This window comes from Mus musculus, chromosome 2, assembly GCF_000001635.26.
Source record: "Mus musculus strain C57BL/6J chromosome 2, GRCm38.p6 C57BL/6J".
In the NCBI taxonomy this organism is placed as follows: Eukaryota; Metazoa; Chordata; class Mammalia; order Rodentia; family Muridae; genus Mus; species Mus musculus.
In genome coordinates, this window is record NC_000068.7 from 31297897 (window position 1) to 31319009 (window position 21113).

General features: G+C 51.0%; 1 protein-coding gene across 5 annotated transcripts in view; it reads left to right on the forward strand.

The window, feature by feature from the left end:
- The first annotated feature begins 16358 nt into the window (after positions 1–16358).
- Hmcn2 (hemicentin 2) overlaps positions 16359–21113 on the forward strand; it is a 146484-nt gene continuing 141729 nt past the window's right edge. Inside the window, exon 1 of one of the 5 annotated variants that reach the window (XR_003953689.1) lies at positions 16359–16780. Coding sequence is in view for 4 of the 5 variants with exons in the window: in XM_006498503.4 (XP_006498566.1) it covers positions 16519–16780 (262 nt within the window). In the remaining variant the exon portion in view is untranslated. The remainder of the gene's footprint in view (positions 16781–21113) is intronic. The other 4 variants (XM_006498503.4, XM_006498501.4, NM_001370902.1 and 1 more) reach the window with 4 other exon arrangements.

Below are 21113 nucleotides of genomic sequence, written 5' to 3' on the forward strand. Positions count from 1 at the left end.
GGCCATAGTGGTGGGCATAGAAAGAGCATCAAAATCCTCTGAGTTTGGGAAACTGAGCTCTTGGAAAGTTGTTGCCTCCTGCACTTCCTTTCATCAGGGCGGGGTGTGGAGCAAAGGACTACATTTCCCAGCCTCCCTTGGGCAAGGGCGGCCATGTGGTTCAGTTCTAACCAATGGAGTGAGAGCAAAGAAACTTGCTTCACCCTCTTTGAGTCCGTTGGGCCAGACTCCAAAAAAACAAAAAACAAAACGAGCGTTTCTGGGATCTCGTCCCCATCCCCGTCGCCACACAAGCCCAAGACTGAGTTTGTCTAGGAAGAGAAATGCACGCGTGTCTTGACTACGCCGTCTCGGGTCTCTGTCACCAGTCTGATTTAGATCATCTCCAAAAGATTGTGTGTGCCTTTGGGTGGATTTAACGATCCGATGTCTCTTCTAAGTATTTGCATGTAAATTCTCCTTTGCCAAGACGATTAAATAAAAACAAACAGACAAACAAACAAACAACAACTGTACCTGCGTGGGACGAAGTTTCAGGTCATTGTTTTGTCTCCTCCCTTCCCCGTCTCCCTTTCTCCTCCTTCCCCAGGGTATCCTCTGCCTCCTTTAAAGTCCAGAGGATGGATGTTTCCAGGACAAAGGATCCCGTGGGGGACATCTCTGCTTTGCCGAGAGACTTAGGATCTAGTGGCTGTGGACTGGCCAGGGTATCCACTTGGAGTCTACCAGGAGGTGTCCAGGAAGGACTTTGTAGGGACCCTTCGGTCAGGGACCAGGGCTCATGGTCTGTTTCATCTTCTGTCTCAGAAATTGTGTCCTTTCCCCTGGTGAGACCCCAGGCTAGCCACTCACTTCTGCAGATCTCAGGGGTCAAACCATTCCTGAGTCCTGAAATCCACTCCCTCCCCCCGCCCCCCTGCCTCTGGAAAATCAGGAAGAGTGGGAGTGGTGGTGACTTCTGGAACAATCCTGGGATAGAGGAGGTCTTAGTGCTCTATTGCTGAGGGAAACCTTAACCACACAACTCCTATAAAAGAAAACATTTTATTGGGGCTGGCTTAGAGTTTCAGAGGCTTAGTCTATTATCTATTAGCGTGGTGGCACACAGGCAGGCATGGTGCTGTAGAGGGAGCTGAGAGCTCTGCATCTGAAATCCCAAGGCTGTATCCACAGTGACAGACTCCCTCCAACCAGGGTGGACCTCCTAATCTCTGTCACGTATCGGCACTCCTTGATAAGCAAGTGTTCAAATATATGAGCCTTTGCGGGGGGGGGGGGGGTCCTATTCAAACCACCACAAAGAGCTGGTCCTGGATTAGCCCCTGGACCCCCCAATTTTCCAACGGGAGAGGTGGAGAAGGTAGGGAGACGAGTGATCACTTCTGGGTGCTTGCACTCCTTGCACACAGCTCCTCTTCTCTGTGCTTCCCAGGAAGCCTGGTGGAATGGCTCCTCTATGTAAGTCCCCATTTTAACATTTAGCAGATGAATGAGTGGTCATTCTGATACTCACAGCTGACCCTAGATCCTTTCTGTACCCGGATTCTCCGCTTTAGCTCATTTAATACTTGCAGGAACACCCTCTAGAGGCTGTGACTGGTATTACACTCACATTTTATAGACAAAGCTGCCTTTGCTCTTAAGAGGGTCGACAGCCATTGCAAGGGGCTTCCAGGCTCCAGACAAGCTGTCTTTGCCTTTGGTCTCTGCAGGTGTCCTGGACCTGAGCAGTAAGGAGTGAGGACTGTGGGGAGATCCTATGTCTGGTGGGAGATCAGAGGTGGGTGGGTGTGGTGTGGGGGTCCTGGGCAGAAGTAGATGTGTCTGGGAGTGAGGCCCCCGAAGTACAGGAATGGTGATGGTAAGCTTGGGCAGGCATGGTCCAAAGGTCCCTTCTGGACACACCTGAGCTGCTGACAGGTTGGACCTGGAATTTGCTTTTTGCAGTCCACCTGACAGAAGGAAGCAGGGCCCTTGTGCTGGTATGTGGTGGCCACTGGTGCGGTCACCTTCTGAGCTCACAGCAGCTGTTTGTCCCTCCCCATCCATGGTTTTGCTGCCATTGCTCCTGTATGTGGTGACTACAGTCACCGTCCTCAACGGATCCCAGAGAGGTTTAGTGACTCGCTTGGGGTCACACAGCTAATGGACACTAGAGCTGGGATATGTGGCTAAGCTTGCTGGCCACTAATCCTGACTGTCTCTGTGATTCATCACCTTTGGCGTGACGTCCTCTCCCTGGGGTCGCCTGGAGCTGGCACTTGTCAGAATTTGGGATTTTCCACCAGACTGTGGGGCTGAGTTGACGCTTAAGGAGACACTGCTGTTCTCGTGCAAAGGCAAAGCTGATGTGTGACTCCTGGAACCGCTCACGCCTGGTGGCACCATGCCACTGATGAAGAGATGAAGACCACATAAAAGATTATGTGTCGATTTATTTATTTGGGAGGGGGTGTCCTGTAGCACTCACAGAGAGGTCAGAGGACAGCTGGGAGGAGTTTGGCTCTCTCCCTCTGCCGATGTGGGCCTGGGGTTGTTAGAACTCTGACTGGCAAGGCCATCTTGTCAGCCCTACTTGGCCCTTTTTGCATGATATGTATGTGTGTTTCTGTGTGGGCATGTGGGAGCCTGAGGTTGATGACTGCTGTCTTCCTCAGTCACCCATCACCTTATTCTTTGAGGCAGGGTCTCTCAGTTGAACCGGTAGCCCACTGATATGGCTAGTCCAACAGCTTACTCTGAAGATTCCGTTTCCTCTTTCCAAACACTAGAATTACAGCCAGCTTGTCTTCAAGCCCACCCATTCACAGGGGTTCTGGACCCAGACTTCAAACCTCACACCTGCCCAGCAACACTGTATCTATGGAGCCATCTCTCTGCCTGAACCAGCAACACTGTATCCACGGAGACATCTCTCTACCTGAACCAGCAACAACACTGTATCCACTGAGCCATCTCTCTGCCTGAACCAGCAACACTGTATCCATGGAGCTGTCTCTCTGCCTGAACCAGACCACGTTGACACCCATACATGCCTTTTTGCTCCTGACCGGCTAGGTACCAGAACAGGGCATGGGCCTCTCCTATGGGAGGAAATCTGATGGACCATGAGGCAGCCTGGGAGGCAGAAGTTCAGAGGCAGGGTGGGGCCTGGAAAAGCTGTTCTGCGGGTCCCTGGATGTGCACTGAGGCATTTCCAAGGCGCCACAGTTGTTCCAGGTTCTTACAAGGCTTCTTCTGCTAATGTTCCTTCTCTAGGGTCCAGTCCTAGTTCCACCCTGCCCAGCTGTGGGCTGTGGGGTGACAGCCAATGTGGGCCAAATGGAGGCTCGATGTCCTCTCTTGCAGGATAGGCAGATGAAGTGCACGCCTCAAGCAGTTGTCCATTGGCCTCAGCCAGGTGATGTGAGGAGGCCCAGTAAACATGCTGTCTTATCAGTCACTTTCCCATGGCTGTGACAAAATATCTGACAAAAGCCACTCAAGAAAAGGAAGACTTGTTCCAGTGCCAGTTAGAGTGCCGTCCATTGTGAAGAGGCAGCCATGGCTGCCGGAGCTTGAGGAGGTTGCTTGAACTGTAGTCCACATCACGAATGCTTGGCTCTCTTCCTCCTGATTTAGACCCCAGCTGTCTTAGTAAGTTTCTATGGCTGTGACGAAACACCATGACTAAGGAAGCCTGGGGAGAAAGGGGTTTGTTCAGCTTATGTTTCTGTGTCATCGCCATCAAAGGAAGTCAGGGTGTTAACTCAAGCAGAGCAGGAACCTGAGGCAGGAGCTGAAGCAGAGGCCGTGGAGGGATGCTGCTTACTGGCTTGTTCCTCAGGGCCTGTGCAGCCAGCTTTCTTACAGCCAGGACCACCAGCCTAGGGATGGCTCCACCCACAGTGGTCTGGCCCTCCCTCCATAGATACTAATTAAAATGCCCTACAGCTGGATCTTATAGAGGCATTCTCTCAACTGAGCCCCACCCCACCCCCATCTCTCTGATGATTCCAGCTTGTGTCAAGTAGACATAAACCAGCCAGCTCACCAGCCCATGGGATGGTGTGCCACATCTACAGCTAATCTTCCCACTTTAGTTAAAGTAGTCTAGAAAATCCCTCGCAGATGTGCCCAGAGATCTGTTTCCATGGTGATACAACTATTCTGTCCAGATGACCATCAAAATTACCACAGTTGCCAGATTCTCTCCACCCAAGGCCTCTGTACCTAGATTTGCATTGAAGATCCAGGTTCCAGTGTCAGGTCCAGAGAAGAGGATGCTATTTGGAGGCAGCCATGGCCGGGGACATTCCCACTGCTGTGCTCATTCGTGTAGGTCAGAAGACAACTTGTGTGAGTTGGTTCTTTCCTTCTACCAAGTGGACTGAGCTCAGATTATCAAGCTTGGCAGCAAAAATGTCTTAACCACTGGACCATCCTGTTGATCCATGTATTAACAAGGTAACCGCTTAGCTTATTGATTTGAGATCTCCTTTGTTTGTTTGTTTGTTTGTTTGTTTTTTGAGACAGGGTTTCTCTGTATAGCCCTGGCTATCCTAGAACTCACTTTGTAAACCAGGCTGGCCTCGAACTCAGAAATCTGCCTGTCTCTGCCTCCCAAGTGCTGGGATTAAAGGCCTATGCTACCCTGCTGGGCAAGATCTTCTTTATTTAAGTTTTAACTCTATGCATCTGTCTGTGTGGGTATGGGCAGATGAAAGCAGTCCCTGTGGAGGCGAGAAGAGGGTGTTGGATCCCCTGGGGCTGGAGTTCAGGCTCTGAACAGCCGACTCAGTGGGTGCTGGGACCTGAATGTGGGTCTTTTGCAAGAGCAACTCTCTGTCTCCAAGATCTCTTTTCATCTGAGCCTTTAAGGCTGTGGGTTACATTATGAGAGCTGTTACATAGCACCCTGGACATGTGATGCAGTTTGTTTATTTTCCATAATAATTTTCAGTCCAATTACAGTGTAGCCAGAAAACATGTACTGAACACTTTAGTTTCTTTACATTTGCTAAGGCTTGGCATGATCCAGGACATGGTGACTGTTTCTGATGCAATAAAAAATAACGTGTGCTCTGATATTGTTGAGTAGAATGTTCTAGAAATACCAGTAAGAGACTGATAGGCGGTGTTTTATTAAAGAGACTGATAGGTCTCTTTTATTAATTTTTTAACTAATATTTTTAGTTTGGTTCCTAGAGACAGGGTTTCTCTCTGCAGCCTTGGCTGTCCTGGAACTCTCTGTTGACCAGGTTGGCCTCTAACTCAGAGATCCGACTGCCTCTGTCTCCCTGGTGCTGGTACTAAAGGTGTGTGCTGCTACTGCTTGGCTTGGTACTAATGTTTTCATTCTGTATACTTACTGATTTTTTTTTTTTTTTTTTTTTTTGTCAATTACTGGAAAAACTGAGACACCGTCAAAATGAATCAGTCAAGCCCAGAATAGAATGACGTCTCCGAAGGACAAGATGCCCTCGGTGTCTGAGAGCTGAGTCAAAACACATTGCTGGGTCCCCTTCATGAGGTAAGTGTACATGAGTTTGTGTCACACCTGTCCCCTGCTCCCTTCGTAGGAGTTCATGGGAAATGACTAACTTTGAGCTGTCAGCTGTGTATCACCAAATGGATGTCTAGAAAGCCCCGCCTCCGCATGTTTCTCGATGGTGTCTTTGAAGAAGGAGGTCGTCACTTTCTGAGTATCCCTGCCCCCTCGCCCTCCATCCCCTGCTGAACGTCATGTGTATGTTTTCAGAAGCTTTGTGGGCAGAAGAAGGGAAACAGATAGGGAAGCTAAATCTAAAAGGACTAAGTTGGGCCAGTGATATGGCTCAGTGGGTGGAAATGCTTGCAGCAAAGGCCTGAAGACCTGAGTTCAATCCCCATAACCCACATAAAGAAGCTTGCATCTGTAATCCCAGCATTCCTTCTGGGAGGTGGGGCCCAGAGATGGGAGGATGGCCCAGACCTTCTCAGGCTGCCTCACCTGGAGTACACGGCATGGCAAAAATGAGAGAGACTCCTCTTCAACAGGGGGAGAAAAGTAACAACTTCCCAAAGTTGTCCTTGAACTTCCATGTGTATGCTATGGCACCCACATGCACCCCCTGACACACACACACACACACACACACACACACACACACACACACACACACACACACTAATAATAATTGAAAAAAAACCCACAACTAAATATACTTGCATTAAAAAAAAAACCTCATTGCTATTAAGAGGGAAAATAAAACCACAGATTTGGAAGGAAGGGGAGTTATGGGGGCAGGTAGGGAGCAGAGAAGCTTGGAGGAACCCATAAAGAGCAGAGATCTCCAGGCAAACGTGTTGAAAGGGGACTTGAGAGAAGCTGGGGTGTGGTTTCCTTTTGGTTAATACCCTGGGTATTTTAGCGAGAACCGGCCTTCTCTCTCTGATGTCCAAGTCTCCCTTGTGATTCTTTTGGCTGTGGAGCTTCCCTGAGTGAGGCCTGAAGGTCAGACGGCGGCCAGGCTCTCGTGTTCCGTTCATTCATTTAAGGAACACCCAGCCAGACGCTTGGAGGGGGTGGGTGTGGCCTTGCTTTCATGCCAGGTCCAGAAGGTAAGAACTGTGTTCTGCACGCCAAGGTGGGGACCTGGCAAGCATGGTGGGCAGAGCTGACACTCAGGGGACAGCTTCATGTCTGCAGTATCATGTTCAAAGAAAATCCCTTCCTCCAAGAGCCGGTCATCAACTCCCTCAGTGAGCAGAATTTTCGGGTTGCATCAAATATATATAGAACTAGGAGGAACCACCCGGGGCGGGGCCCTACTTAGAGCTGCTTGAAAAGAAAGGGGAAAATGAACTCATTGCAAATCACGAGTCTACTCTTGCCATCCACTTGGGCCTGTGGCGTCAAAGAGAAGGTGCTACTGGGTTGGGAGGGAGCAGCAGCTTGTCTCTCGGCAATTATAGAGTGCTTGCTGGATGCATCTAGTTCAAGGGCTTTTGCGGGACCCGATATGGGAAAGATGGTCAAGGGACTCAAGCGTCCATGACCTGTGTAGAAAAAGACTGTCCACGCCTTCATCCCAGAGCCGGAGTGATCACGTGACCCAGGGAAAGCCAATCATTGTGTCTTAATCTCCCTCACAGAGTTGGGCATGTGATTCACTAAGAGCCAATCAACTCTCTTCCCTGGGACACTTCTCTAGGGAAAACTCTCTCGGGCCTCTGGAGTCCTGAGGGATGCCCGAAGCCAGGCTTCCTATTCGAAGGAGGAAGCCTGGCGTTGGACAGGAGCCGCTAACGTAAGCAGTGCTGTGAGGGCTCAGACAGGACTGTGGCTTGTGTCTGAGCTCCAGGGTAATTATCAGATGCTGTAGCTCTGTCTGTTGCCCCTCCCCAGGAACCAGGGACTTGATTTGCCCTCATGGTTACCATCATCTTTGTGTCTCTGGCCCCACATCTGCAGGCCAGTGTGCACTGGCCTCTGTTGTGAGAGTGGCTGGAAAGCTGTGCATGGGAAGCTGCCCAACATTGTTCTCAAAGCTGCCTGCTCGGGATGCTGGCTTCCATTAAACATCTGCAGAGACACCGTTAGACCAGGCTTGTTAACGGAGTCCGCTGCCTTAATCCCGGCCCAGCCACTCTGCATGCCAGAAGGTTCTGGTGATGCGTGGGCTGGAAGCACCGTGTCCTCTTTTCGGATTTCCAAGCACAGTTCTTTGGGCCAGCAGTTCCCGGCTGCAGCAATCAAAACATCTTTAATATGATTCCTCCTGCAAGTCTCTGCTTTTGTCAAAGGTCACCTGTCCTTGGCTCGCTGTTGGGGCCTCTGTTTCCTTGACTGAAATCGTGTTCAGACCCTGTGGATTCTTGAGTGGAGACTTCTTGAGGAAATTTGATTGGCAAGTCCTTAAAGGCAGGAATTGGAGTGGGTTGTTGAGTAAGCCTGGCCATGAACCCAGCCTGCCTTCCTCATGGGCTGGGCCAGCCTGGCTCAGAGGTGGAGGGCGACCCCTGCTGGCCTTCCTTCCTGAGTTGTGAACCCCAACTCTGGCCTTCCACCTTTCTCTGGCAACCACATTCTGCTCTTGTATAAAATATCAAAATGAAGCCTAGCATGGCACGGTGCGCCTGTGGAGTAGTGTTTGTGTGCATGGAGCCCCAGGATTTGTGTAACACACTTCACCCATTCACTGACTCATGAATGGGTCTTTGCTTGCTACTCCTTTGAGGTGTTGTGAACAATACAGGTGAGTCTTTGTTTGAATGCCTGTATGTGTGAGCATATGTGTGTGTGTGTGTGTGTGTGTGTGTGTGCACGCGCGCGCGTGCACATGTGAGTATGTGTGTGTGTGTGTGCACATGCACATTTGTGCATGCCTGGGTGCAGGTGAGCTCACTTATGCATGCGTGGAGAACCTAGAGGCTGACACCAGGTGTCTTTCTGGATTGCTCTCCACTTTACCATTTGAAACAGCCTCTCCCTGAACCGGAAGCACACTGGCTTGGCTAGACTGGCTGGCTAATGAGCCCCAGGCTTCTGCTGTCTCTCCCTCCCACTATGGGGATTACAGACATGTACCCCCATGCCAGGCTTTTATTTGGGTACTGGGCATCTGAATGAGGGTCCACAAAATTGTATTATAATCACTCTACCCCTGAATTGACTCCTTAGCCTTTGATGCCTATTTAATTATTTCTGAGAAAGGTCTCGTGTGGCTCTGACTTTCCTGCAACTTGTTATGTAGACCAGGCTGGCCTCACATTCATGCATCTACCTCCCTCTGCCTCCCAAATGCTGGGATTAAAGGCGTGTGTCACCACACCCAGTTAAATGCCTATTTTTATTTCTGTGAAGAGACAAACCTAGCCATGAATCGTGGGTCCTTCGGTAATTTCGTGTCTCAATACCCTGAGGCTCCTCTCTGCTGTTTCCCTCAGCGTTGTCCCAACTCACAGCCCCACTTGTGGACCCAGCATCTCTCAGAGATAGGAAGTGATTCTTGGGTGTCACGCTTCCCTCCTGTTCCCTTGGAGACAGGCTCCTGGGATCTTCTGGTTGAGCAGAGCTCTACCTGAGACACATGTAGCATCCCAGGGCTTCTGGGTAAGGGCTACCTGAGCCTTGCATGGTATCCTAGGGGATTCTGGGTGAACTTCTGACCTTGCTGCTCAGCACTACAGAAGTGGTGCTAGCTGGTGGTGTGTGGGTGGGTAGGGACCATGACATGACAGCAGCCTGGATTTAGGGACAGGTGAGGCTTGGTATACTTACTGGCTTTGAGGGCCTTGCTCCTCAAACACAGGGACTATCTAATTCTGACCATATTTCCCACCAGTTGGGAGACATTATCCTCATGATGGAATAGTGTATACTAGGGGAGGGTATTGAAGAACCAGGGTCCAGGTGATAGCTCAGTCAGTAAAATTCTTGCCGTGCAAGGACCTGAATTCGAACCCCAGTACTCACATAAAAAGCCAGGCGTGGAGGTGCTTGGAATCTTAGTATCAGGAAGATGGAGAAGCGTGGATCCCTGGGGCCTCATATGGCAAGTTCCAGACCAGTGAGAGACACTATTGTAGAGGAAATATGATGTGGATTGTACCTGAGTGTATACACACACACACACACACACACACACACACACACACACAGAGAGAGAGAGAGAGAGAGAGAGAGAGAGAGAGAGAGAGAGGAGACAGGAGACATCTTGTGTCTTCATTGCGATGAAGGTTTGGGGGTTCTGGAACAATGAAAGTCAACAGGCCCAGGTTTCCATGGGTCTAGTGAGCCATCCATACCTATGACCTTGTTTATTGTTTATTGAAGTCCTGCTGTGTGCAGCGATCTACTCATACAGCACCTGTTTATTAAGGTCCTTCTGTGTGCCAACTACAGGGTGTGGAGATGTGAATGAAAACGAGTCAAAGATCACTTTCGCCCTTTGGAGACAAATTTTCATGGGTCACTTTCTGCGGTAGGCAGTCCAGTCATTTCTTCAGGGTCCCTCAGCACCTGGGAATGGGGATGAAATCCCAAAGTCAACATCTAAAGAAAAATTATTGTAGAAAAAGTTGCTTAGATGGTAGTGTGAAAGGATGTGTGCCTAGTGCCTAAATGAAAGTAGTTGTGTGACCAGCTGAAGGAGAACAAAGCCAGGAGGACCACAGGGATGCTGCTTGGATGGGGACGCTTCTGGGATGGAGATGTTTCTGGGCTGGGATTGCCTCTGGGACGGGGATGCTTGTAATTGCACCTAACAGAGAACTCAGTACAGTCTGAGTAATTACAAAGGATGTGCACAATATGGAACCATGGCTAAGGCAGCCCAGAAGAGTTTCATTTTCCATATGCTCTCTGGATTGACTTCCTCGTGGTTTCAAGAGAGCTGCTCAGCTCCTCAGATGCTGCCTTTGCATCACTAAGTGAAAGAAGAAATCAATTCTCTTTCTCTCTCTCTGTCTCCCTCACTCTCTCTCTCTGTCTTCCTCTCTTTCTCTCTCGAATTTCTTTTTAAAAATTATGTGTGTGTGTACCTGTGTTTATTGGCCTATGTGAGTGCAGTACCTGCAAAGGCCAGAAGAGGGCGTCAGATCCCCTGGAGCTGGAATTATAGGCATTTGTGAGCCCCTCGTGATTGAACAATACCCATCCTTAACCCCTGAGCCTTCTCCTCAGGACCCTGTTTATAGAAACATGCTAATTTCTCTCGGGCCTATCAGTGTCTCTGATTAGTTTCATGTGTAGTGAGTTAGGAATTGGGACTTGTTATTTCTTTTTTTTTTTTTTTTTTTTTTTTTTTTGAGACAGAGTTTCTCTGTATAGCCTTGGCTGTCCTGGAACTCACTTTGTAGACCAGGCTGGCCTCGAACTCAGAGATCCACCTGCCTCTGCCTCCCGAGTGCTGGGATTAAAGGCATGCGCCACCACGCCCGGCTTGTTATTTCTTTTTATAGATACACAGCTGTTCCGACATTGTAAGTTGGAGAAGCCTGTCCTTTCCTGTCCGCACCTTTTGCAAACCCAACCGATCACACGTGGGTCTTTCTAGACTCTTTAGTGGTTCTTGTTAGCCTGGTTTAGGTCATATACCTTCTGAGCCACTGTTGCTTTAGATTGACTTCATGCCATCAAGAGAAAGGTTTCCAGCCTGCTCCATGTGTCTCCTCAGAAGATACCTGGCACATGGACCTTCAGCTCCTGGGCCAGAGCATAGTCAAATGCCAATACCTAGCCCACTCTTGATGATGGGTCAGGGACCACAGAGAGTCCCACTTGTCCGGATTTTCTATGGAACGTGGCAGGGTGGCTCTCCCTCAGGTCACTCAAAAGGAGTGGTTAACCTTAGCCAGAAAGCTGAGGGGGCCCAAAGCCAAGCTTTCTGGGAAGATGAAGGTCAAGAGCTTAAAGTAAGAAGCTAAAATAGGGAGTTTGATGCGTGTGTGTGTGTGTGTGTGGTGTGGTGTGGTATGGTGTGTGTGTGTGTGTGTGTGTGTGTGTGTGTGTGATGTGTGTGTGTGGTGTGGTGTGGTATGGTGTGTGTGTGTGTGATGTGAGATGTGGACAGGTATTAAACCTCAGCTCACTGTGAGTGTTGGTGGCAGCCTTCAACGACACCAGTGACAGTGACTGAATGGCCTTAGATGACAGTGGGACTCAGTCAGGACACAGCCGGAAACAAGTAGGCAATGACCTCCGAGAGATGTGCTCTCCTCCCAGCTTTGTCCGGTTAGCAACTGAGCAACACAGGCGCAGGCGCTCTGCCCAGGAGACCCCGGAGCAGCTGGGCCAGGCGGGTGGTGGGAGTGAGCCCCACAGCGCTGTCTCTGGCCCAGTTTTTCATTTGTTTGTTCTTGAAAACATGAGGATGGGCAACGGTTGCTGTGTCAAGTGGCTCAAATATGTCTTGGGATGGCTTCAAATCATTCCTGTAGTACATGTGACTTGGAGACTGGTCCCGCAGCGGGACTGGGCTCGGCAGTAAATCATTTAGCTCTGGCTGCGGGGCCGTGGCTGTAAAGCTGGGACTCTGGCCGCCTCTCTTGTCCTCAGGAGCTCTGTCCGTTCTAGTCATCAGCTCCTCTGCCTTCCCCTGAGCCCCGACCACTGCGCCTGGGGGAGGAGAGGGGACAGAGGGGTGTCACTTCTTCCTGCAGGAGAGAGCAAGCCATCTTAGGAAAGAGCCAACGGTGTCCACACCATCCACACCGCAGAATCCTTGGTCCCTTCCTGTTCACACTCCAGTAAAACATGGGTGGGCTAGGTCTCCTACAGCCCCACAAAGGTGCAGAAATGTCAGAAGTCTGAGTCAGAAATGTCTCCCTCCACTCCCTGCAAAGCATCCTGACAGCGTGGTGCCGGAGAAAAACCTGTGGTACTGGGTCAGTTGTAGAAACTCTGTCCACTGGACTCCTTTTGGAAACTTTGCCTGAATTTCTGGAACGGCCATGATCCTTGGCTTGCCCTAGAAGGCAGAGGCTCATGCCAAGTCCTGCACGACTCCAGAACATTCCTTTCTGCGGCCTCAGTTTCCCTATCTGGAGGAGAGCAGCTTCCTGGCTTAGTCTGGTATTCAGTAAGGGTTTGACACATGCTATTCCCATTGATGCTGTCCTTCTTTGAGGGACAGAGCAGGCACCCTCAGCAGGAGGGCAGTGAGGGGCAAGGTGATGGGGCAAGCTGGAGTCAGCACTGACATGGTCCAGATCAGGTGCATGTAGGGATGGATCATCTTGTAGAGAGGGGCAAGGAGGCTTTCTGACATCCAAGCATCTGGTGACCTAGGCTCTGATGCAGCCCCTCGGCTGCTTTGGGCCTCCTTGCAGACATAGGACAGGGATGGTTATGAGCCAGGAACAATGGAGTGTGCTTCCCTTGGCTGATGCCTGGCCAAGGCTCTCCACAGCAAGAATGTGGTGTGTTAGGAAACAAACAACACAAAGATCACGCCTTCTGGGAAAACCAAGGTGGGGGATGCATGGGGCGGGTAATGTAGGCTCTCTTGAGTTAAGAAATGTGGACTCAGCCGGGCCATGGTGGCGCACACCTTTAATCCCAGCACTTGGGAGGCAGAGGGCAGGTGGATTTCTGAGTTCGAGACCAGCCTGGTCTACAAAGTGAGTTCCAGGACAGCCAGGGCTACACAGAGAAATCCTGTCTTGAAAAAAACAAAACCAAAACAACAACAACAAAAAAGAAATGTGGACTCCCAGGAGCCTGGGCAAGTGGAGATGCAGGAATGGAGCTGGTTGCTCTGGCTTGCTTGTGTTGTACCTCTAGGCCACAGGTTTCCCCCATTAGCATTCTGTGGCCATGGTTGCATCCCTGGGGAAATCCCTAAGCAACTGGGACACCTGGGTTTGAGGCAGCCTCACTGCCAACCTGGGTGGGCAATGGGATGAGACCAAATGGGATGATGGCAGGTAGACAGCAAATGCCTGCCCGAGGGTCCCCTCCATGACATCTGAGGGAGGCCAGGCAGAGATTAGCTCTGAACTTTTCTTTTCCTCCTGTGTCTCTGAGGGACCCTGGTGGTCCTTGCAGAATGGCGGGGTGACAAGAAACATCTGCAGGCACCTCATTATTTCTTCTTTTATCTTCTTAGAATTTTCTCTTTAGATTTATTCATTATATTTCATGTATGAGTGCTTTGCTTGCATGTACGTGTGCACTATGTGCATGCTTGGAGATCATAAAGATTAAAAGAAAGCATTGGATTCCCTGGAATTGGAGTCATGGATGATTGTGAACCATGTGGGTGCTGGGCATCAAACCCAGGCCCTCCTCCTCAAGGGGAGCTGGGCTCTTAACCACTGAGCCATCTCTCCAGCCCATCTCTGTCTTAAAGAGAGCGCTTCGCTGAAGTTCATCAGGCAGTTTCAGAACTCAAATCTAAACCTGGGGAGGGTGACACATACCTGTAACACAGGGACCTATGAGGATGAGGAAGGAGAATCTGTGGGTTCAAAGCCAGCCTGCGCTACATCCCCTACCACAAAGCCACTAAGACTCAAGTCTGTGGTTCCCTCCATCCCTTGTATCAGCATAAAGAGAAGTTCCTTGCCATCTTTGGGTCTATCTCTGCCCCTACCTTCTGGGAGAGATTTATGGCTCCCCAGAATCTACAAGGTCTGTCTTCTGAACTTAGCTCCATGAGCTGCCTGAATGTTAGTAAGCCAGACCAGGTTGCCTCCCTGATTAACATTCTCCAATAGCTCCCAGGACCTTTAGGTAAACTCCAGATGGGTTGGTGAAGTCTTCCAGGTTTTCACCTTTGTCCCCTCCTCTGCCACCATCTCCTTCAGTCCGGTTGGGTGACCCACTGGCAGCCTCTTGCTCCCCTTGCCTTTGTGAATGCTGTTCCAATGCTGTCCCAGCTCTTCTGTGACCTTCCTCTCTTTCTCACCGGCTTCTCAGACTTGCTCCATGACCTTCTCTGACCTCTTAGGCTCAGTGATTCTTCCTCTGAGCTCCCAGAGCGCTGGGTCATTCTTCTGTTAACACTTATCTCACTAACTTAGAATTATTTGTTTACATGTCTCTCCTCCGGGTAGGGACCACACTCCTTTATCTTCCCATCCCCCTGTCCCATCAGCACCTCCTGGAGCACCTGACATACAGCTCAGCAAATGTTTGTAGACAGAATGACAAAAACTTCTGTCCTGGGTTCGCAATGTCACCATTTTTGCTGCTGATTGCTACTGTCTTTCTACAGCTGGGCCTCTCTTCTCACTCCAACAGCTGGCCCAGCCCTGCCCAGGCTCTGCGGGCAATTACAGCCTTCACCCAGGGAGGTTTAAAAAGTGAGTTTTTACAAGTGTAGGAGACTAAACCTCCCATTGAACTTGGCTGCAAATTCCACTTTCAAGCCTTGGGGTCATGGCTTCTGCCATATCCCAAGAGACAGACAGCTCTTGAAGATATTGCCCTTGGTCTCTGGCCTCATGTAGATTTGAGTCTCTGGGACATGTCCAGCCTGGCCCCTGCCTATGGCCAGGACTCAGTAACCCATCTCTGTACCCACTTCCCCTTACAGTTAACAGAGTCTTTGTTGGGCTCCCGTGTGTTCCAGGCTCTGGGTCTCCATTGTCTCAGAGCTCAATTGCAGTGGAAGGTCACACACCCAGGCACAGTCCCAGTGATACAGTTTAGTCAGAACTAGGATGAGGACACACAGGGTTGTGGATGCAGAACAGAGTGGTCCCAGCAGCCTCAAAGATGGAGGAACTGAGGCTGGTCCAAAGGAGAAGAGACAGTGTGGAGTGGCTTTGCTCCTGGCTGAGGTGTTTACAGAGGAAGGGTCAAGAGAGTGTCGCCTCTATAGCCCAGAGCTCTCAGCTATGTCCAGGGTTTCTCTGACTTCACCCAGGGTGTTGTACACAGAAAAGACCCTAAGAAATCAAACATGCTTGCCAAAGCTGCCCCCTCCAGTCAAGCAACATCTAATGAGTCACCACCCTGTGGTGGGGTGGACGCTAAGGCACACTCTTCACTCCAAGGGGCTCTTGGTCTGTAAGGACAGAAACCACTGGGAGTGTACCGCCTGGGAGAGTGAAGGGCTGCAACAGAATGGAGGGAAACACCTCTGGCCAGCCCAATGGTGAATGGAGCATTCTGCCCAGCCAATGATGAGTACCCCAACAGCCCAATGGCAGAGAGAGAGCACCCCCAACCTGATTGTGCAGAGGACATCCTCATTTGGCCCACTGGCAGAGGCAGCACCTCCCACCCAGCTGGCAGAGGAACCATCAAAGGATGGTTGAACCCAGCCCAGGCAGCCCCTAACAGGTGCCGCAGCCACTTCATATGCAATCCATGAGTCCGCTTGGACAGGTGACCAGAGGAGTGTGTGCCCAATCCTGTGGAGTCCCCATATGACCTGTAATGATGTCTTACAATACTCAGGGGAGACGGAAGAGCCTGAGGGACTTGGGGTCCTTCTATATTTGGCTTCAGATGCTGCCTACACCATTCAGTAATGGGCTCATCGCCGAGTCTTGCATCAAATACGTTTGGTCTTAGTATCTTCCCCAAGGATTACCGTAAGTTTCCAGACTTTATCTGTGGGATGCCGAGGCCATAGTGAACGCCAGGCTTAGGTTTGTTGATTTTGACAAGAATAATTACAATATTGGGGAGGCTCAGAACCACTGATAGAGGTAGCAGTGAGTGCAAAGCCTGTCTGAGCCAGGCTTGGATTGCTCCTGTGGCCTCTCCGCCCCCGCAGAAGGGCTTGCAGGTGTCCGCGGATTCCCGCACCCTCATCCCTCGCCCTTGGCCGTGGCCCCACCTCCCTCCTGCCTTCTGCCTTGCGTCCTCCTCTAACCTCGGGGCTGGACCAGAGAGCCGAGGGGCTGGGAAAGTTTGAGTCACGCCGCGGGGCGCGGGGGAGGGGTGCGAGAGGCGGGGTGGGCATTAGGGACCGCCTCGGGCTCCCACCAGGGGAACCCCGCCGCGCCCCTGTCCGGTGAACCCGCTAGAGCGAGACTGCACTGCCATCTCTCACTGCGACCTGCGGGTCCCATCAGGGCTGCAGCCTCCGGCTCACCATGACGCCTGGGGCGCAGCTCCTGCCGCTGCTCGTGGCGATCTCTACAGCAGTGGCGGCGGTGGTCACGTCTGACGCGCCCACGAAGACGCTGTCCCCCGCCACAGGAGACGCCACCCTAGCCTTCGTCTTCGATGTCACCGGCTCCATGTGGGATGACCTGATGCAGGTGATCGACGGCGCCTCGCGCATTCTGGAGCGCAGCCTGAGCAGCCGCAGCCGGGTCATCGCCAACTATGCGCTGGTGCCTTTCCACGACCCAGGTAGAGCCCCTCGCCGGCCGTTCTCAAGGTCTCCCCACCGCGCGGCTCTCGAGGTTCCCTCCTTCCCCCCAAGTCCTCGAGGTGTCATGCTTTGGTGTCCTGTCCTCTCCACCCCTCACCCCTGCTGCTCGTCCAGCCTTGCCTGGCGCACAGCAATAAGCAGAACCTTAGCATCTTCTGGCACATTTCCCTTGCCTGGCCACGCCCTCTCCTGCATCCCCAGGTTGGCACTGAGGTTACAAATTTCTAGCAGGCGACCAAAAGCTTCTGAGTCTCACCCTCTCCATTTGTGAAGTGGGAACATGTGTGGGGATGTTGGCAGTAGGTGCCAGGAACCTGTGAGGTTTTTGGTTCTCGATTTTATTTTGCCTGCCTGCCCTTTCTTCCTCCTTCCCTCTCTCTCCCCTTTCTCCTCCTTTCCTTCCCCTTTGTGAGGCAGATCTCCTGTAGCTCAGGCTGGTCTCCCAGTGTTCTGTGTAGTGGAGAATGACTCTGAACTTCTGATCCTCCGGCCTCAGCTTCTAGAGCGCTGGGATCGCAGACCTGCACTAACATAGCCCCTTTATCCGGTGCTGGGGATTGAACCTGGGGCCCATGCACACTAGGCAAGCTCTGTGCCGACTGCCTGTAAGATTTTAGGTGCTGTTTGTTTGTTTGTTTGTTTGTTTGTTTGTTTTAGAGTCCTCTCCCAGCTTGCATGTGAGAAGCCAGGACATGGCTTTCAGGGGGAACTGCAGCCCTTTGTGGAACCCCTGGCTGATAGTAACAGCCTGTTGCCGGTTCCCTTTTGCCTGCCTACTTCAGCAGAGTGAAATTTCCCAGCAAAGCATGGCTCCCTGACACCTGCTGATTCCCCGCTCCCCCCCCCCCCCCCGCAGTCACCCTGTTAGCTCAGGGTTGAATATGCTCCCCGAAGCCTCACCACCAAAAGTCCCCTGCACCCCGGGGAGAGATGTCCCCCACAGCCTCAACCCTAACTACTTTTCTCAACTTTTTTTAAAAATGAAAACATTTCTGCATTACACTGAAGTAGGAGAGAAGCAAGGATCTGAGCTCCTCTCTATGCCTGCCTTACTCCTGAGAGCTACAGTTTGCTGTTTGCTTCCATCTGCCCACATGTCTATCCAGGCTGGCTGTAAAGTCCCCCACTGCAAAGGCAGATTCCACACAGCACTGCCGGTTTGAGGAGACACACTGAGCCGATGGTAGGCTGTCAAGCCTCTCAGGGGTGTGCACATTTGTCAATCACAGAATCTTCCAGGGTCTTGACTCCCCATCCTCCAATCTTCTCTCCATGTTGCCTGAGGCTTTGTTCCTCTCCTCTACGGGGCTCCTCAGGACCAGGCCTCTAGGAAAATACTCCTGGGAGACCCAAAAAGATAATCAGATTGGATGTGTGAGGAGGCGGGGTTTTGCTGGGATGTATGTCAGCCTCTATCTCCCCAACTCTCTCTCCCGACGTTTTGGTTTGGTCTTGGGGTTGCAAAGGTATTATCATATTGTGGGAGCTTAGATACGGTGAGTTCACCCATTAATTGGACTATCTGAGACCCAGGGCACCAACAGGGTTTCCTGAAGCCACCTGCCAGGTGATGCCGTTACTGTTTGACTCTAGAACACTTGGCTCCTATTACAGAATGGGATAGCAGCCTTTTGAGACTGATAGTGTCTTGAGCCCAAAATGGGCACCTGATGGCAGTATCTGCTGCCCCTTCCTGCCCACTAACTTCAGATGCCCTCTGGGCTCTGCATGGGTGCGTGGCTCAGCCCTTCATGCCAACCTTCAGCCTTCAATCCATTCTCTCTTTCCTCTACTTTATCTCTCTAACTTCTTCCTTTTCAAGTTTTTCTCGGTGCTCCTTTTTATCCCCCCTTTTAAATATTTATTTGTGGGTGTGCGCATATGCATGCCACGGCAGGTCTGTGGAGGTCAGAGGACAACTTGCAGGAGTTGGTTCTCTTCTTCCACCCTGTGGGTTCCAGAGCTGGGGCTTAGGTCAATTAGCTTGTCAGCAAGCAACTCCACCCTCCGAGCCATCTCACCACACCTGTGTTTTTTATTTTAAGTCCGTTAAAATTTAAATGATGCTCATCTTCTTTAAAAATTGGTAGTAAAATACAAGTCCAACTTTTCATCAGAATGAAGGTTACCACGGATGTAAAGGAATTTTTCCAAGTGAAAATGGCCCTCCAACTGCCAGAAATGAAAACTGCAATCCAGCTGATAGGAAAGAGTTGAATAGTCATCATTTAAAATGAACATACAGACGAAGCTCCATGGCCCCTTCCCCTTGCTCCTATAGCACCACAGCTTTGAAGGGACCAGGGATGCTCTGAAGAGGACCAGGATTGCTCTAGGACCAAGGGTGCTCTAGAGAGGACCAGGGATGCTCTGGAGAGGATAGGGGGTGTTCTAGAGTTGACTGAAGATGCTCTAGAGTCATATAGCTGATTTTGAAAGTGCACATGAACTTTTTGATTGACACATGAACGTCCTAGCAGCTTTGCCATCACCACCACATTTCTGGTGCAGAGGGAGCATCTGTAAACACCAGGTAGACAGGAGTTGAAAGGAAAGCCGGACCCTAACTCTGGATGCATTTTTCTTCATGCAACCTTGTATTTCTCTGGAGTTCGGGTTTCTACTGTGCATTATACTGCATGAACATTCATTCTAACAATTTTATGTTCAATTTTCCAATATGGAAAGAATTTTTGAGACAGACTTGACCTCAGGAGGTGAACAAGGAGGGTCCCCTCTGCTTAGGTGTGGTGAGCATGTCCATTCTCTGGGCACCCTGGTAGCTACCTCATTTTTTTTTTTTTTTTTTTTTTTGGAGAGGACCAGGGATGCTTTGGAGAAAAACTAAATTACATGATGTCCCACAGCAAACATGGGGGGGAGGGGCGGAAATCAAAGGACAACTTGCTGAGACAGCGTTCTCTCTCACCACAGGCTCAGTAGGGCTGGCGCAAATGCGCTTACCTGCTGAGCTACCTCACTGGACCCTCAACCCTTTTTCTTTTTTAACAAAGCAAGCAAACAAACTAGCAAACAAACCAACCCTTCCCCCAGGCTACCTAAACCATCCTCCCTAAAGCTGCCCCCAGATTCCAGTCTGGGGGGCAGAACATGATGCATGCAGCTGACATGGTACCTCACACCTGCAGTCTCAGCCTGGGGGGGGGGGGGTGCTGAGGCAGGAGGATTGGAAAGCTCAGGATCAAAATACTGTCTCCAAATGAGGGGGTAGGAGTCACTTAGGTACATCGCCTGGCCATCACTCAGTCTCAGGGAGAGGACGTTGGGGGAGGGGGGGACACTGAAAGACTATGAGGAAGCAGGATTATAGGAGGGAGCATTGGATGTTCCTGCCAGGGACACGCTTGGAATAAAGGATTTCCTGGGGTGAGTGGCTGGCTGGGTAAGGGCTAGAGGACAGCATGACATGTAGGGACAGGTGTGTGTGCATGTGTGTGTGTGTGTGTGTGTGTGTGTGTGTGTGTGTGTGTGAGAGAGAGAGAGAGAGAGAGAGAGAGAGAGAGAGAGAGAGTGTGTGTGTGTGAATGTGTGTGTGTGTGTGTGTGTGTGTGTGTGTGTGTGTGCCTCCTGGAGGAAGTGGGGCAGAGCAGGGCTGGTTGTAGCCAATCCTGCTGCCTGCTGCCTATAGCTGCCAAGGACTGGGAGGCCTTGAATTTCCTTGTATGGGCTTGTAGCGCTGCACCCTGAGCAGGCATCGCAGCTGGGCTCTGGCTGTGTCTGCTGAATCTGCAAATGGTGTGCCCTTCAGTAGAGGATGAACTGGAGACACAGGGGTTTCTGACCTGCCCCTCAGCTCTGTGTTCTGGGAATGCTTTCTTAAGGGAAGTTACTGGGTGTTTTGCGGGGTCTTGGTAATGCTCCTAGGATGCACAGCCTTGGAAACAAAGAACAACTTTAAGCTTTGGAAATAGTTTCCGTATGTTTTTCATTGCAAAAAGCAGGGCCAGCAAGACGGCTCCGTGGGTGCTTGCTGCCAAGCTTGGTGATCTAAGTTTTATCCCTGGAACTCACAGGGTGGAAGGAGAGAACTGCTTCTAGAAAGTTGTCCTCTGATGTCCATGCCTGTGCTATCCAATCAGGGAATGAATAAGGAGCCGGAGAGATGGAGAGATGGTTCAGAGCCCTGGCTGCTCTTTCTAGAGGACCTGGGTTCTGTTCTCAGGACTCACCTGGGGGATGGGGGGGTCAAGTCTGGAGTCTGTAACTCTAGTTTCAGAGGATCTGACATTCTCTTCTGGTCTCCTGCAGTGTCAGGCACACATGACGGGGACACAGACATGCATGTAGTCA